This window comes from Neopelma chrysocephalum, unplaced genomic scaffold, assembly GCF_003984885.1.
Source record: "Neopelma chrysocephalum unplaced genomic scaffold, ASM398488v2 Primary Assembly neopelma1_138, whole genome shotgun sequence".
NCBI classification, from domain to species: Eukaryota; Metazoa; Chordata; class Aves; order Passeriformes; family Pipridae; genus Neopelma; species Neopelma chrysocephalum.
Genome location: NW_020897800.1, coordinates 6994848 through 7012461, shown reverse-complemented (window position 1 = coordinate 7012461; position 17614 = coordinate 6994848). Strand labels below are relative to the sequence as shown.

At 51.1% G+C, this 17614-nt stretch overlaps 2 protein-coding genes across 3 annotated transcripts in view; both read left to right on the top strand.

The window, feature by feature from the left end:
• The first annotated feature begins 571 nt into the window (after positions 1–571).
• Positions 572–9017, top strand: ADAMTS8 (ADAM metallopeptidase with thrombospondin type 1 motif 8). The gene is made up of 8 exons (XM_027699486.1): positions 572–916; positions 1160–1292; positions 2173–2340; positions 2536–2834; positions 3320–3503; positions 3822–3994; positions 4082–4257; positions 5605–9017. Exons 1-8 carry the CDS (start codon positions 695–697, stop codon positions 6335–6337), a joined length of 2088 nt encoding a protein of 695 aa, XP_027555287.1. The 5' UTR covers positions 572–694; the 3' UTR covers positions 6338–9017.
• A 5395-nt stretch (positions 9018–14412) lies between these two features.
• ZBTB44 (zinc finger and BTB domain containing 44) overlaps positions 14413–17614 on the top strand; it is a 36595-nt gene continuing 33393 nt past the window's right edge. For both annotated transcript variants that reach the window (XM_027699351.1, XM_027699352.1), the window contains exon 1: positions 14413–14510. The gene's annotated coding sequence lies outside the window, so the exon portion shown is untranslated. The remainder of the gene's footprint in view (positions 14511–17614) is intronic.

Sequence of the window (17614 nt, the reverse complement as noted above, 5' to 3'; positions counted from 1 at the left end):
GGAGAGAAGCCACTTTCTCTTTCCCAACACTATGTTGTGTAATAGGTGCATTTTTTTCTCCTGACTCGGGGCTGTGAGCAGTGCCAAGCAGAGGAGGAATTTCGATGCTCCGATAAGATGTTTACATCAGCGTAAACATCGCTGGCGCGGTTGACATATGAAGTAATCCCTGGTCACCCCAGTCTGCAAGCAGGGGATGCTGCAGGGCGAAGACTTGGCTGCCAGAGTGTTTTGGGCCCAGTTTGTCACCAAGGATGTCGGGTTCAAACCCTGTGACCAGCACGGGTGGTTTTGCACCAGTGAAATGTTATCTGTGAAGTGTTTCCCACCCCGGGGCGGTGAGGGCAGAGTTAGTGCTTTGGGGAATATGCAGGGAACTCTCCAGAACGCAGGTTTTCCATAAGATAATTCCTCCCTAGGGATTTCTGGGTGCAAAGGGCGTGGCAGGTAAGACACAGTAGCTGGAGAAGGGGATGCAGGGATGGGCTTGTGCTGCCTATCCCTTCTGCTGTTAGAGGCTAACATCACTTTAGAAAGGCAGCACTGAGTCCATCAACTTGTACTCTGGATGTGGTGGGCTTCATAAATGAGGCTGATTTCTCCTTTCTGAGCAAAAAAAAGAGCCCCACAACAAAGGTTTTATTCAGGCTCTGCCTGCCCCTCTCCTTCCCTGCAGAACCACGTCCTGACCCTGATGTCCATGGCTGCTCACATCTATAAACACCCCAGCCTGAAAAACTCCATCAACCTGGTGGTGGTGAAGGTGCTGGTGGTGGAGGAGGCGGCAGCGGGGCCGGAGGTGTCAGACAATGGAGGGCTCACCCTGAGGAACTTCTGCAGTTGGCAGCAAAGGTTCAACCCGCTGAGCGACCGGCACCCAGAGCACTACGACACGGCCATCCTGCTCACCAGACAGGTCAGCATCCCTGGGGAGTGCTCTGGGGGGTAGAGGGGTCAAGGTGTCCATGGAGGGAGAGAAGAGGGTTGACCATGGAGGCCGATGCCCCACCATGCAAAGAATGGAGATTGCAGCAAAGCAGTTGCAGGGGGATGGTTTCATTTGGGGTGCAGACCACCAGTGGGTTGCCCACAGAGATGTTGGAGCTGAACGTGGGACTCCTTCACCCTGCCTGACCCCCTCGGTGCTGCTCACAAACAGGACTTCTGTGGACACCAAAGCTGCGACACGCTGGGAGTGGCAGATATTGGCACCATGTGCGACCGCAACAAGAGCTGCTCGGTGATCGAGGACGAGGGCCTGCAGGCAGCCTACACCCTGGCTCATGAACTGGGTAACACGTCCCTTCCCGAGGGGGAGTCTGATTTTTCCAGCCCTGCTGCTGGGAGGGGTTATAGCACAGCGCAGCCCAGCACCACCATCTCCCAGCTGGGGACCACCTGCCAAACTTTGGGCAACGTGGGGAGCTTCTGGCACTGGTAGAAGCTGGTTTGCAGCAGCAAAAGCTGTTAGAAGTACCCAAATTGTTATAAATTGGTGTATTTACACCAGTTGTGGAAGAATTTCTGCACTGAAAGGGTTGTCAAGCATTGGAAGGGGCTGCCCTAGGAGGTGGTGGAGTCCCCATCCCTGGAGATCTTCAAGGAACAACTGGATGTGGCACTCAGTGCTCTGGTTTAGTGACAAGGTGGTGATCAGTCAAAGGTTGGACTTGTTGATCTTGGAGATCTTTTCCAACCTTAATGATTTCATGATTTACCTGTTGTGATGAGCTCAGCTGTGGAATCAAGCACATATCTCCCTTGGTTTGTCATTCCTGCACTGACTAATTTTTTCCTAGAGAAGCTGTGGCTGCCCCATCCCTGGAAGTGTTCAAGGCCAGGCTGGACAGGGCTTGGAGCAACCTGGTCTAGTGAAAGGTGTCCCTGCCCATGGCAGGGGGTAGAACAAGATGAGCTTTAAGTTTTTTCTAACCCAAACCATTTTGGGATTGTATGAATTTGTGCTGCTTTGGCCAGCATACAATGGGCCATACCACTGAGATGGAGCAAGCAGATTTTCATTCATTTTGATTTATGGAAGCAAATGGCTTTTGCAGCAATAGAAGCTGTTTGGTACCTTACTGATGCTCCCAGCTGCCCAGGAGTTGGGCTGGGCAGGCTGCAGCTCTCTGATGCTGGGGGGCTGCACTCACAGTGCCCTCTGCTCCCCAGGCCATGTGCTCAGCATGCCCCATGATGACTCCAAGAACTGTGAGCGGCTCTTTGGACCCCTTGGCGAGCACCATATGATGGCCGCTCTCTTCATCCACTTGAACAAGACCCAGCCCTGGTCTCCCTGCAGCGCCATGTACCTCACCGAGTTCCTGGATGGAGGGCATGGTAAGCCTCAGCTCAGCAGCCTCAGCACTCAAAACCACCTTTTCATTAATTGTTCAGGCTCTCTGCAACACCTGGAGGGGCATGTGGGGTGAAGGGAGAGTCAAACCAGACCTCAGAGGAGGCTTGGGGTGCCCTGCTTGATGCAATCCAAGCCCTGATGGTCCAACTCCAGCCTAATTCCTGAACTTTTCCCAGGTGACTGCCTGCTGGACACCCCAGCCGAGGCCCTGTCCCTGCCTGCCGAGCTGCCCGGTCAAAGAGCCCTGTACAGCCTGGACCAGCAATGCCAGCAGATCTTCGGGAAGGACTTCCAGCACTGCCCCAACACCACAGAGCAGGACATCTGTGGCCAGCTCTGGTGCAGGACGGGCAGTGGGGAGCCCCTCTGCCACACCAAGAATGGCAGCTTGCCCTGGGCCGACGGGACGCCCTGCAAAGCCGACGGGCTGTGCTGGGACGGGCGCTGTGTGCCACAGGATGCCCTGAAACCCCAGGTAATGGGGGATTGGGGAACGATTGCCTGGGGCTTGACCCTTTGGGATTCCCAAACCTCTGACCCCAGCCCTGCCATCTCCTTGACTGGCTTTGGATTTGGCTGCTTTATTTCTGGATATCTCTCCTTCATTAATTTTTATTACCGACAAGTCCAGCTCATAAAGTCTGCTGCTGAGGTACGGACGAGTCTGACCTGGAACAAGCAGTGCAGATCTGCAATTAAATCATCGCTTTTTGCCCTGTTGGGGGAATTAGCAGCGGTTTCAGAGTCGGTCAGCAAAGGACTTAAAGCCCAGCTTAACTTTAGGCACATGAACAGACTAATGGAAGTCAGTATTAGCTTCGTATATGCCAAAGTACTTCTCTGGATTAGGGCTGGGTGGAGATTTTAGTGTTATTCCAGATCTTTGCTCACCCTGGGACTGAGCAGCCGGCCATGGACAAGGTCAGAGTGGATCAATAACTTTCTCATGGCCTCTTGCAGCTGGCGGTGGACGGCGGCTGGGGCCCCTGGAGCCCCTGGGGCTCCTGCTCGCGGAGCTGCGGTGGAGGCGTCCAGTTCTCCCATCGCCACTGCGACAGCCCCAAGCCCCAGCATGGTGGGAGCTACTGCGAGGGCCAGAGGACCAAGTACCAGTCCTGCCACACTGAGGAGTGCCCACCAGATGGTAAGGAGTGCCCGCCAAATGCACGTTCACCTCCCACTCCTGCTCCTCCAGAATACATCACCAGGGATTGCTCTGCTCTTGAGTATTCATGTTTGGGGGGGCAACAGCCTTCTGCTAAGGGCTGTGACCTTCTCTGGCTGGGTGGAGGAAAGTGTGTGGGATCTCTTCTCTGCAATAATCCTCCTCTGCATGCTCACCACATGCTCCTCAGCTCACTCCCCCTCTCCTCAGCTCGCTTCCACATCTCTCTGATGGCCAAGGGCAGTGGTTCCTGCTGGCTTCCCACGATTTTGAGTCATGTTTCTCCTTCCCTTTCAGGGAAGAGCTTTCGGGAGCAGCAGTGTGAGAAGTACAACAGCTACAATTTCACGGATCTGGAAGGGAATCGCCTGGAGTGGGTTCCCAAGTATGCAGGAGTGTCCCCCCGGGACCGGTGCAAGCTCTTCTGCAGAGCCCGAGGGAGGAGCGAGTTCAAAGTCTTTGAGGCCAAAGTAAGATACCTGGTGATTGGAATCACCCCTATATACCCCATTTCAGAACTCATCCACTAATTGCTGCTCTGCATCCTTCTTTCCCAGGTGATTGATGGGACGCTGTGTGGCCCGGAGACCCTCTCCATCTGTGTCCACGGGCAGTGCATCAAGGCTGGTTGTGATCACATCATTGGGTCCTCCAAGAAGCTGGACAAATGTGGAGTGTGTGGTGGTAATGGCTCCACGTGCAGGAAAATATCTGGCTCGCTCAACAGATCCAAGTAAGGCACCAGGGATAAGGATTCTGCAGGGATAGGTTGGAGGAGAAAAAACGGCATCCCCTCTCATTCTCCTTTTTTATGGCTGAAGTGCTAGACTAGGAATATTAGGACTCTGTGCCAGCACCCTCAGCCAGGTGGCATTGCAAGAGCCTGGGCTCCTCCCCAGACTCCAGGGCTTACGCTCAATTTATTTCAGGGCAGCTTTACACAAGCCAAGTTGAGTTTATTTCCTAAAGTAATAACTAATGAGATGGGCTCAGAAGACCACTGCACATAAATGTGCTGCCCAGAGGAGTTTACAGTGCACATTTCACCCCTGTGCAGGGGTGAACCCATCTTCGAGGGCTGACGTGATATAAATAGTTCAAAACTTTCCCTTGGGCTTGGGGGTGAATTGGAATCCTGGTCATGGGCATTGAGGACACTTCCCTCACCCAACGTCTCTGTCGCTTTGCCAAAGAGCAGAAGTTAAGGCTTTTGTTGGAAGGATTGTAACAAAAGCCCAACGCGTCCAATTCCATGTGGAGAGTTGACTCACGCAGGCAAATTAGATTTCCTAAATGGTTTCCTTCCAGGGAACTAGCTGAAATGGGGCTTCCACTCTCCTATGAATTGTTTGCGGTTAACTAAAGGGAGATTAGTGCAGGAGCTAGAGCCAAGAAGAGATCCCATTAAGATCAGGGTGAGGGAGGCCAGGATGACAGAGAGCAGAGTTTGACTCAAAGGCTTTTTTCCAAAATACTCTGAACCTAATTACTGACCGCAGCATCCACCATAGGGACGCATGGGAAGCTGTCCCGGGGCCCCACAGTGTGAGTCACAGTGCTGAGGGCACCAGTGCTGAAGCCTTCCGGGTGCTATCTCCAGAGCTCCAGGGATAGAGTCTGGCTGGCTTTGCAGGGAAATGCTTCCCTGGCATGGGAATGCCCTCTGTGTCCTGCAATGGGACTGCTTCTGCAATGCAGTGGTGGCTGGAAAAGCCTTTCAAAGATGCTGAGGGTGCAGATGCTCTCTCCTATTCTGCTGTTCTATATCTATTCAGCATCACCGGTGACACGCTTTCAGTCCCAAATACTTCACTTATTTCCAAAGGAAAGGAGCAAGGGGAATTTTCCACTAAGGCTGGTTGCCATGTGGCTGTTCATTTGATTTCATTGCTTATTTTCCCATCTAATTCAGTGAAATCTCCCAGCTGAGCTCACATCTGGCACATCCTCAATATCTCTGGCTCTGGAGTGCTCAGGGTTATGGAGAGATGGGTTCAGAGCCACGATCCCAAGTGCTATTCACTACATGGGTCTTCTCTTTATAAGTCTTGGAAAATAAGTGTCCCTTTGCTCCATGCAGATATGGCTACAATGACATCGTCACCATCCCAGCTGGAGCCACCAACATCGACATCAAGCAGCGCAGCCACCGCGGGCTCCGGCACGATGGGAATTACCTGGCCCTGAGGACCCTCGAAGGCAAGTACCTGCTGAACGGAGACTTTGCCATCTCAGCCATGGAGCAGGACATCCTCATTAAGGGAACCATCCTGAAATACAGCGGCTCCATGACAACCCTGGAGAGGCTGCAGAGCTTCCGACAGCTCCCGGAGCCCTTGACTGTGCAGCTGCTGACCATCGCCAGTGAGGTCTTTCCACCAAAAGTCAAGTACACCTTCTTCATCCCCAAGGACATCCCATTCAGCAAGCAGAAGGGCAAAGAGAAGAAGTCGGCCAACGTCATCCGCCCGATGCTGAACTCTCAGTGGGTCCTGGGTGACTGGTCCGAGTGCTCCAAGACGTGCGGCTCTGGCTGGCAGCGGCGGACAGTGGATTGCCGGGATGTGGAGGGTCAAACCTCCTCCACCTGCGACAAATCCCTCAAACCTGAGGACATAAAGCCCTGTGGAGACATGCCGTGCCCTCTCTGGCGCCTGGGCCCCTGGTCTCCCTGCTCCCAAACTTGCGGTGAGGGCGTGCGGACGCGCAATGCCTCTTGCATCGATTACACCGGGAAAATCACTGCCCCAGAGAAATGCAGCTCTCCAGGGCCACCACCAGCCACAGCCGCCTGTGTCCTGCGGCAGTGCTGAGCCACGCCAGAATTCGCGGAGCCAAGGATGCCGTGCGATCCCACCATGCCAGGGCAGGACAGCAAGGGTGCCGTAGGCTTGCTTGCCAGACGACCAACCACTCTGCAGTGGTTCATCCTCACCCCATCAATGTCTACCTCAGAGTGGGGAATAATGGCGGCAAAACGAGGAGGAATCACTTCTTTTCTTTTCTTTCTTTCTTTCTCTCTGGCTGGCTGCTCGCAGGCAAGTTGTAATTTAAAGGGAAAAATAAGCATAGGGTGTTTCCGAAGAGCTGTCACTGAACGTGGTTCCTTTTGGGAGGTTCACTGGGAGAAAATGTGGAGCCCGGGTTTGCCATCACCCTGTCCCAGCTGCAGGTCAAGGAGGTCCAGGGTGGGTGGCTTTGCTGATACAATTGGGATCCCTGTGCAAAAGGCGTTGAATGGGTTGCTCTCCCCTCCCTGCAGCAGCGTGGGTGTCCTTGAGCATGAGAAGTGTTTTATCAGCTGTGGGTTAACTCGGGAGATAAATTGCTTGTTTGGATGGGAGCAGGAATAAGCTGAGGACGAGATCCTGGCGTGAGTTAGGCAGGAGAACAGGTGAGGTGTTCATGGTGGTTTCTGCTGAATTTATAATCTACAAACTGACAAACCTCTGTCTCCGAACACCCCCAACATCTGCAGAGTTATTCCTGGAGCTGCTACCCCACCCATGTCCTCATTTCCCCAGCTTTAAAACCAAGGCTTAATTACACCTGATCTGGCTTACAGGGCTGCTGTGAGGATTAATTAATTGCTAATTCTGCAGTGCTCTGACTGTGAAATGCCCATTGCAATATCCCATTCCTTCTCTGGAGCGGACATTCTGGTGTGCCAGCCTTTCCTCTCCCATCCTTTGCTTTCAGGCCCCTGCAGGCTCATTTTTTTTCATCTCTGCTTGAATTTTGGAGTTTAATTTGCTAACCTGGCTTGCAGCAGGATAAGCCCAGGACCTGTAGATAATGCCAGAGGTCACCGATGCCACTCTCCACCTCTGCTTTCCCAGGATATTGAAGTTGCTCAGATCTGACGCCAGCTCCAGCCTTCCTTGAGCAATTCTCAGTCCAAAACTGAGCCTGGCAAGGATGAAGCTCTTCTTTCGCAGCAGGAAGCAGCCAGACCCCTTTCCCAGCCTGCCTGCTGCCTGTCCCCAGCATGGAGGCTGCTCAGCCCCTGAACTTTGCCCTTTCCAAAGTGATCTATGTTCTGGCAGCAGCCGGTGCCTGGGGAGCGGGGATGGAATTTGGGAAGGTTTTGCTATCACAAGCAATTTGGTGTCTCCAGGCTCCTCTCTTGTACCCTTCCTTGGCTTCCCTTTTGACAGAAAAATGTTGAATTTCCAGCGGGATCTGCCTTTTTCTCATAGGAAGGGGAGGAGGACTGGAATTTTTGATGTCTGAGCTTCCCCATTTATAATTACAGAGCGAACCCTTTTGCCTGAGCTAAGCTCGTGTGAGACCCTTTCCTCACTGTCCAGGCAGGGATGGGATGGGATGGGATGGGATGGGATGGGATTGGATCCCCTAAAGCCATGCCTGAAAATATGAATACTCCTGTTTTATTTCCAGTAGATGATTCCTGTCAAAACCAAGAGAGCTACAGCCCAGGATTGAGGGTACTGAGGGCTTGGCTCTGTTTCTTTAGGGAAGGAAGGAAAACTAAAGGCCAGATGCAGAGTTTGGATGCAGAGCTGTTTGGGCTGTGGTTCAGATCTACCTTCGGGCAGTGTTCTGTTTCTGCTAATTAATCTCCAGGAATTTAAGCTCTAACAAATAGCTGGATGTTAAAGTCATGTAGCCTTGCAGGGTTATTTTCTTTTCCCCCTTTGAGTCTATGAGGCTTCTAACTCCAAGCCAGCATGTGTCTCCTCTCCAGTGTAACAACCAGCATTTAGGACAGGGCAGGAATATCAGCCTGAGCCAGTGCCAAGGAAATTGTCTGTATTTATCACACAGGAGTCATGCACACCAAGGGTCTCTTTCAGTTTTTTTATAATCCCTGAGCTTCCTAAGAACTCCCTGTTGTGGGCAAATCCTGCTGTTTTTCAAGTGAGGAGGAGGAGGATGGGGACCCTGCTCAGTTGAGGCGTGGGGTCTGGGTGATGGTAAGTGGGATTCTTGCCTTAGACTTCCATAGAAACACGAACCTTTATGCTGATTTAAGTCAAAGAGGTTATATACTAGGATATATATATATATATGTATATATATGTTTCCCTTCAGTGAAGGATTGTAGCAATGTACTGAGCCTCTTGGGTTAGGTATTTATTATAAATTTCTGTTTGGTTTTGTACAGTAGCTGTCTGGAAAGGAGGAAGAAAAAAAAAACAAAAAAAGAGAGAAAAAATAAAAAGACCGTGTTTTAACATGCTGCTCCTACATCCCCTCTCCAAAAGCTGCAGTGGGGTAGAGAAGGGATGTCTTTGCTCATCGTTTAACCTCTCTGGTCTCTGGTGTCTCCCTCCTCCCTGGGGCACCAACCGAACTGTGTGAGCATAACAAATCCAACCAAAATTAAGCTTGGGACTTGCATTTTAAGGGGAGGGGAAAAAATTATAATTTTCCAGGTTTTAGCCTCTTGTTTGTATTTGTTTTTAAATTTGAAAACAGTCTGTTTGTGGTTCTGCCTCTTCCCTTTCAATAAAGGATTCCTGCATTTTACCTCTTCGCATTTGTCTCTATTTGCACTTTTCTCAGGATATAGTATCTTTATCTCCAGAAGCAATAACTTAAATATCCTTTTTCCTTATCTTATTGAGCCTTAAATAAATGGTTCATTCAGTTTTAAGATGCTGAATGAAAATACATGAGCGAATAGACAAAACCCACAAGCAAAAATTATTCCACTGAAATTGTGAATCATCTGTTTTGTAGTTGCCTTGTGAGTACCTCCCTCCTTTCTATACATGTACAGTGTATCTCTAAATACATATTATAGAATTCTGTTATGTATTATATTCTTTTATTGTATCATACAGTTTTATAATAATGCATTCTATTATATATTCTATGTTATATATCTTATTCTATATATTCTATTTTTCTGTATATTCTATAAATTCTATTATATATGAATTCTGTGGTTCTATGCTAATATTATATCTATATATACATGATGTAATAGCTACATAATACATCATATATTTTATAGATACATAACATATAGAAAATATATCGCTTTATGCATCTAGATAATTCTTGTACTTACTAGGAGGACATACAGCCTAAACAGGGCTATATCTCTATATAAATCATATATATTATAGATACATATACATACTATATCTACCTATATATATATATATCACAGAAATCATATAGGTTGTTTATGCACAGGGATAATTCTTGTACTTAGTAGGAGGAAATATAGCCTAAACAGGGCTAAACCGGAGGAGATGTTGACTCCTTGGCTTAACTATGTAACAGCTATAGGCAGTGGGAATTTGGTGCTGTCTCTCTATAGGTTGACCTCTGAAACAACAGGAGGACTGGAATTTGGGTTTTGGCAATGGAGATTTTGGAGCCATTTCATTGGAATAATCATGAGCTTGTTACAGGGTAATTTGGATGCCTGTAACCCTGTCCTAGGAGAAAGGCCAGCCTAACATCAAATAGCAGCTGTGGTTTATTTTCTGTACAGTGGGGATTTCCATGCACTGATGGAGCAGGAAAAGGATGCTGCAGGGGCTGCCTGTGTTCACCCCTGCGGGAGGGCAAGGGAAAGGGTTAAGGGCCGTGTCCCCACGTCCATGGGCACAGTGACTCCTGCCACCCTATTTATAACCAGGTGTGACATTCATTTTGCATGACTTCCCCTGGCACCCGGACAGCCCCTGGGGTTCAGCTCATTAAGGTGACAGCCTGCCCGGCTTTTCCCCCACATTTCTACTCTGTTGTTTTGTTGGGTTGGAGTTGAATAATTGGAATTTCAAACAATGCCAAAGGCTTCGGGATATTACCAGCCTGGGGAAAAGCCCTTAATTAATCATAGCAACATAACCATCATCATTTAACTTTTAAAAAAGAATAGTGGGATAAGAAAGCAAACTGTGGAACAAGAAGTTAATCTTATGGAAAGTTCTTTGTTACCATATTCACAGTTGTACCCCAGAGGCAACGGAAACCAGAGGGCAGAGATGCATCTCTGTAGTTCCATCGGGGGGAATTATTTACAGACTGGACCCCTCCAGCCTGTGCTGCACATAATGCTGCTCCCCAGTTGGAGGTAATTATATTTTATGGGCATATTTCCTCTTATAAGGCACTTTCAGAGGATGTAGGATGCCCAAGGCTGCTCCCCCAGGCATGAGCATCACCAGGTATGTGTTGAAAGGGTGGTTTCATACCCTCTTCCAGCCTTATTTTGCTAGAGTTTGCAAGGCTCACCTCATAAAACACCCTCCTCAGCTCTGGGCTGGATTTATTATCCCTGGACTGAAGTGACCACAGTCTCCCAGCAAGGTCACACCAGCACCTGGTGCTCCAGCCACAAATCCATCCTTATTTCTGTTGGGAACATCCTTCCTGACATGTCCTAGAACCATGATGTCCCTTTTCTGCCGTTATCCCTTGCTCATTTCATCCATCTTGGTCTTACAACCCCTCTGCTCTGGTAGATCACACCTGTCAAATTTATCTTCAGGTGACCAAGCAACTGGTCTGATTCCTTGGCATTTTAGAGAGTCTAAATTGCTGTTGCAATTCAAAGCATTTTAGAAAACAGGTTTCTCTCCTAAACTCCTGCTTCAGCTTCCTCCCCTGCCGACCAGCATGCTTTAACCCCCAGGACTACACTCACTGAGGGCCAGGCAAAGCATTCCCAGACCTGGAGAGGACATAAATCCTCCCAATGCCAGGAGAAAACCAGGAGTTTCTGAAGAGAGGAGTCAGCAGGATTGAGCTAAAGCTGATTAACTTGAGCCCTGGAGCAACAGGCGTGAGGATGGAGAAGAGACAGTTCCTGCTCTCCAGTGGTAACTCAGGAGTAGGCAGCAAGCCCTCGAGGGTGGGAGCAAAGAGGTTTTTCCTCTGGAGCTGATGGGGTCAGAGAGGGAATGCTGTGCAGGGAAGGTGTCATTTGCTTTGGGTGTTAATGGATGCATCCTGCCAGGAGCAGGCTCCCTGCAGCAAAGGATTTGCTCCAAGAGCAACTGAAGAACAGGAAAACACACCCCACAGGCTGCAAAAAGAGGATAAACCAGCTTCCAGCCAGGAGTTGCAACTTCTGGTTCCTTGAATGGGGAAAACAAGGGAGAGATTCAAGGGTTAAAGCAAGGAGCCACCCCCTAGGGATGGACGGGAGAAGTACCTGAGTGGATGGGAAATCAGGATTTGTTTAGACAGACAAAGGAGGTTTTAAGGGGATGGCACAGCCTCCACTCATGCTGCAGATGGGAACCCCTTCGAAAGCTTTCTCCCGTGTTTTATATCCGTCAAATTCCAGGTAGTTCAGGAAGGAACTCCTGAGCTCCCTCTCTGTTCCAACATATGGGTGGCAGATGCACAAACCAGCTCTACCACTGAATTACTCAGGGTTTATGTTGGTGTTGCTCCATCTATGTCCACAAATCAATCCCAGGATGTTCTAAAATGTGTGTAAGAGCAAAACCCATCACCGGGAAAATACTGGGAGTCTGTATTTTGGCATTTCCTTGCAACATCTCTCACCGAGGAACTGCAACTCCACGGAAAAAGCAGAGTAATAAAGGACAACCCAGTAGCTTGGGAAACCTGAGCATGTGGAAATCAATACAGCTTCTTCCCTGGTTTACTCCAGCAAATGCCATGGATCTGGGAATCACTGGAGAACCTCTCCAGGTATCGAGGGCTGATGAATTGTTATTAGTAAACAGCCTTTCCTGCTGCAGGGAGAGGAAACTGAGATTGGAGCCAGGCTGGGGAGGCTGATGTGCCCCTCCATGGTGATGATATGTAGAGTGCTCTGATCCAAAACCTACCAGCTTTCCTGCATCCAGGAATGATCAGTTTATTAATGAATGAATTTCTTAAAAAGAAAGTCAGTGGTGCCACATTTTGAAGTTTTATGGTTTATTTCCAGGCCTCGTGGAGCAGGTTTAAAGGCTGGTGGTATGAATGCCTTACTTAGAGGATGTTCTGCTGAAGCACAGTGAGGGCACAGAGTACGCCGAATTTCATGTCTTCCAGACATGAATTTGGGTAGTTTGGACCTGATTTCCCTTGTGGCCTGCTCAGAGCAAGTCTCAAGCTAGATACAAGCACGTGTAACAACCCACAGCACTGATCAAGCATCTCTGCTGCTCCCACCTGATGCTTTATTCCTGAAATCATTACAAATCGTCATTTTGAAACCATTTTAAAGATGCAACAACCACATCTACAGAGCCAGTGAGAAAAGGCAAATCTGATTCTGATCTATAGGAACCAGCACTGGTTCTTGGTTGATTTAGATCACTCCATCTACAACAGTTTCACCATCAAACACTCCTTGATCGAGACTTTTCAGAGCATTTTGAAGGTGAGGGATGGAGCCTTAGGTTGTTGTATTAATCCTCTGTGATTCAGGAGTTACCATGGATAGCCAGGAACAGATTTCCTTGAAAATTATGTCTTATGAAAGTGGAAACAACCCCTGCACACATGTAATAGGCTGCAATCAGCTCTATTTTACTCCTGCTTTACACAGGAGTGTAAAGCACTGCTTTGCAACAGGAGGCTGCTGTGTATCAGGGTTGCAATACAGATCCCTGGGAATATAAAGCCAAGATAAGAGGAAGTGAAAGGGAATTAAGCAGAGTCCAACTCTCCGCTCTGATTCTCCTCCCAATTTTGCAAGGAATCATCTAAATGAGACCCAGAGTTTTCACAACAGTGCAAGGGAAGTTTGGCCTCTTCTTTTCTTTTTGTTGTGGCTGTTCCAGGGACTGGTTTTAGATTTTTTCCTGCTGATTAACATTTTTGGACCGTGGCTGTTCAGTCTCTTTCCTGCTTCAATTCACTGAGTGCTTACCACAAAAAACCCCAAACACAACAAAAACCCCACTGCAAAACAAGGCTTTGAGGAAGGGGTTCCATTAATCTCAACAGATTAAACTGATTTTAGCCTGAGTTAGTGCAGATTTGGGCCAAATTATTGGGGGGGGATTAATGAGAGACTCATTAACTGTAAAGTTCATCGGGAGGGATGCAAACTGTAAAGTTCATCGGGAGGTGGTTTGCATGGTTTTGGGACTCTTGTTTTCCCACTGTTTGGGTGCACTGGGACCCCATTACCCCCCATTAGGGTGCACTGGGACCCTATTACCCCCATGCTGGTACACCCACAGGACCCTGTTACCCCATAATGTGGCACTAGGATCACTTTCCCCCCATTGAGGTCCACTAGGGCCCCATTACCCCTGTTAAGGAGCACCGAGACTCCTCTCCCCCCACTGCAGTGCATTAGGACCCTGTCCCCACCCTGGGGTTCACTTGGACCCCATTACCCCTCACTAAGGTGCACTAGGACACCGTCCCCCAATGTTACACAGCCCCGGTCCCCCCCATTCCCGGTTCCCATTCCCAGTCCCCATCCCCCCATTCCCGGTTCCCATCCCCCCCATTCCCATTCCCTATTCCCATTTTGGTCCCTATTCCCGGTTCCCGTCCCCCCCTTCTCAGTCCCCGTTCCCGGTTCCCTCCCCCCATTCCCGGTTCCTGGTCCTGGTCCCGGTCCCCGTTCCCATTCCCCTATTCCCAGTCGCCATTGTCCCATTCCCGGTCCCCATCCCCCCATTCCTGGTTCCCATCCTCCCGTTCCCGGTTCCCATCCCCCCATTCCCGGTCCCCCCGCCGGCCGGTGCCGCTCAGTGCGCACGCGCGAGGCCCCGCCCCCGGCGGCGCGGTGCATTGTGGGACACAAACAAAGTGCCCGGGCGGGCGCGCGCGGGAGCTCTGCCGGCGGCGCGCGCTCCCCCCGCCCCCCGTGCACGCGCAGCGCGCGCGCCCCTCACGCCCCTCGCGCGGGGGGGTCGCGCGCCCCCCCCCCACCCCCCGCCCCCGTCCCCCCCGGCTCGGGGGGGCGGCGCCCCCCCCCCCCCCCCCCCCCAAATCCCAAATATCCCGCTCGTCCCGCCGCCTCCCGGCCCCGCCGTCATGGCCCCCAGATAGTGGCCCGGCCTCACGGACCGCCCGCAGGTAACCGGGAAGCGCGGCCGGGCCTGGGGCGGGAGGGGGGCGGTCGGTGGCGTGGGGGCCTCAGGTTCCCCTCAGGGGCGGGGGGCGGGAGGGCTCCGGCCCCGGCCCCTCTCCCCCATCATTCTCGTCCCCTACCGGTGTTTCCCGGCCGTGCCCCGCGGCCCCGGGGCTGCGCTCGCCCCGCGGGGGATCCCGTTGCGTGCTGCACAGCCCGGGTGTCCCCCTCCCGCGGGGCCGTGTCACCCCCGCGCCGCACCGCAGGGTTCCCGCGGCGAGGGTGTCCCCTCCCTCCGAGGGTGTCCCCTGTGCCAGTGTTTGGGGGTGTCACCTTCCTCCGGGGGTGTTCTCTGCCCCTTGTGCAAGTGTTTGCCCCTCCGGGGCTATGCCGTGCCCTTGTGCCGGTGTTTGGGGGTGTCCCCTGCCCCGTGTCCCACTGTTTGGGGGGTCACCTCCCTCCGGGGATGTTCCCTGCCTCTGTGTCTGTGTTTGGGGGTGTCCCCTGCCCCCTGTCCCGGTGTCACCTCTCCTTGGGTGCCCCCTGCCCTGAGGGGTGACTGCCCAGGCCCGTGGGTGCACATCAAACCTGTAGTTCCAGGGGGTGTGAGGGGCAGTGGTGTTGTTTCCTGCATCCCAACGGGATACCTGCTGCCTCCACTGCAGTTTATGGGAGGAATTAGAGAGATTCCCACGAGCTGTTGGGCAGAGCCTGCTGTTCTTGTGGCGTTTTTGGTTTTTTCCTACAACAGCCCCTTCTGCACATTCTTTAGTGCCCATCTGCTGGGGTCTGTTGTGCTGCCTCTGTGGCCACGCACCTGCCCAGACCTACTCTGTGTTTTTCTGCTCTCATTCCATCTATCCAGAATTATATTGCTATAGAGACATAAACGTTGGCAGATTTTGGGAGGGTATAATCTGCTTCTTGCTTGCCCAGAGCCTGTTACCTCTCCTTCCCACACAGTACCTCACAAAATCTGCTATCCCTGTTTCCATGTGAAGGTGAAATCAACTCCATGCTTGACCTCCAGAGTCCGTTAAACGCTCCACTTCACGAGGCTCCTACCCGTCTACAAAAAGCTGCTGAGTTTTTCCCCACCCAAGGAGACATATCCTCCTCCAGAGCCTGAGGGATGACTCCTCCAGCCCATCTCCTGTGCTGTGGAGCCTGTTCTGCCCACTGAAGGATGTGTGTCTCCTCCTCCACACACACATGAGGGTTATCCCACTGATTTCCTGCCAAAAGCTGGTGCATCCCATGTTGTGTGTGTTTGTACACCTCAGGAAGGTGCATCCAGTGTTTCACCAGTAGCCTTTGGGACAGGCAGACATTTCTCCTGCATGCTTCCAGGGAGAAGGTTCCCACTTTGTCCTTTCATGTCTTGGATGTTCCCAGAGATGCCCCGTGGCAGCTGTTCTGGGTCCTGCCCCCAGCTCTTCCCTGCTGCATGTGCCAGGGAGGTCAGCCCGGTACCCACCGCTTGTCTCTTCTTGGCTGCCTGTTCCACCTTTCATGGCTGAGATTCCCACCTTTTGCCTTCCTGGTCTCTGTTGATTCTGCACTGTGATATTATCAGGTTAAGCCTACCTTGGTTTTCACTTTGACTTTGAGGTTTTCTTTGCTGAACAGTCCACCAGAGTAAAATCAAGTAGCCTTTGTACTGCCTGGGTATCTGCAGATCCCACAGGTCTAAAATACCATCACTTTCTCTTTTTCTGGTCATATACATAATTTGTCCATTCCAGGATGTTTTCTGAGACCTCCGAGCCCCTTCCAGTGCCTAAAGGAGGCACTCCAGGCACTCAAACTCCAAGAGAGCTAGAGAGGGACTTTGGACAAGGCCATGGAGTGACAGTTCAAGGGGGAATGGTTTCCCACTGCCAGAGGGCAGGGTTAGATGGGATATTGGGAAGGAATTGTTCCCTGGGAGGGTGGGGAGGCCCTGGCACAGGTTGCCCAGAGAAGCTGTGGCTGCCCCATCCCTGGAAGTGTCCAAGGCCAGGTTGGGCAGGGCTTGGAGCAACCTGGGCTAGTGGAAGGTGTCCCTGCCCATGGCAGGGGAGTTGGACTAGATAATCTTAAAGGCCTCTTCCAACCTAAACCATCCTGGGATGTTTCTAGAAGTCTCCTGCTTTCATAGTTTTCCTCAGCTGAGGCCCTTGGTTTGCTGTACCCACGTGGGGAGTTTCTCGGGTTTCCCGGTCACGTTTGCCCCTGCTTTCCTTCTGTGCTTTTGCTTGGCACGAGGCTTTTCCTTTTCCCTTTCAAAATTTTTATTTTATTTTCCTTGGGGTGTATCCCCTAGGTAGCCACCTGGCAGCTCTTCCTGAGGTTCAGGTCTCCCAGTTCCCATCCTGAGCTGATCCCTGGCTCCCAGCTGAGTGTTTCTATAGACAAGGTGATGTGTTGTTTGTCACATGTGGGACACATCTATGGCACTGCTCTGTGGACCCTGCAAGGTGATGCTGAGTGGGAATGACTCCTGTGCAGGCAGGTCACAGACCAGCATCCAGGAGCCTTTGGGGTATTTTGAGTGCAATGTGTTTTTCTTCTGCCATGGAGGTCTCTTACTTGATGTCTACACGTGACTCAGGTCTGAGTTGTGATGCACCTGAGGACCTTGCCTGGGTTTAAGTACAGCTATTTAAGGAGGTGGAACTGAACCTGAGAGCTCAGACACAGCTCTGTCAGTGTAAATGCTGCCATTGATATCAAACTGTTTATTCCAAAAACCAGTTACAATGCTCTAAGTGTCTCTCCCTCGAGACTACTTGTATTTAAACAGCTGGTTTTAATCCGAAGCTTTAATTGGTGCAAACACTCCAAGCAGTCCCTTTCCAGGGGGAGGGAATTTCCAGCCCTACTTTAGTCTCCCCAGGTGGGTGTTGCAGGGATGCTGACTTGTCAGGAGAGAGGATCACACTGGATTTGTTTACAGGGTGAGAGAATTCCTGTTTCTGTGACTGAGGCTTGGAGGGGGGAGAGTGTCCTTAGGTATTCCTTGCACAGTGCGTAAGAGTAGTGAGCGAGTGAAACTAAATCCTTGCCATGTTTGTTGCAACAGGAGGTTAATCATAAACTCTGGCACTTTCCAAAGGCGTGGTTTCAT

What these genes read in the sequence shown, in the direction of transcription:
- ADAMTS8 (XM_027699486.1), top strand. Translation starts at nt 695, where the DNA reads ATGTCCATGGCTGCTCACATCTATAAACACCCCAGCCTGAAAAACTCC. An exon ending in CCATCCTGCTCACCAGACAG is followed by an intron (nt 917 to 1,159) that starts GTCAGCATCCCT and finishes GCTCACAAACAG; the next exon opens with GACTTCTGTGGACACCAAAG. An exon ending in GGCTCGCTCAACAGATCCAA is followed by an intron (nt 4,258 to 5,604) that starts GTAAGGCACCAG and finishes TGCTCCATGCAG; the next exon opens with ATATGGCTACAATGACATCG.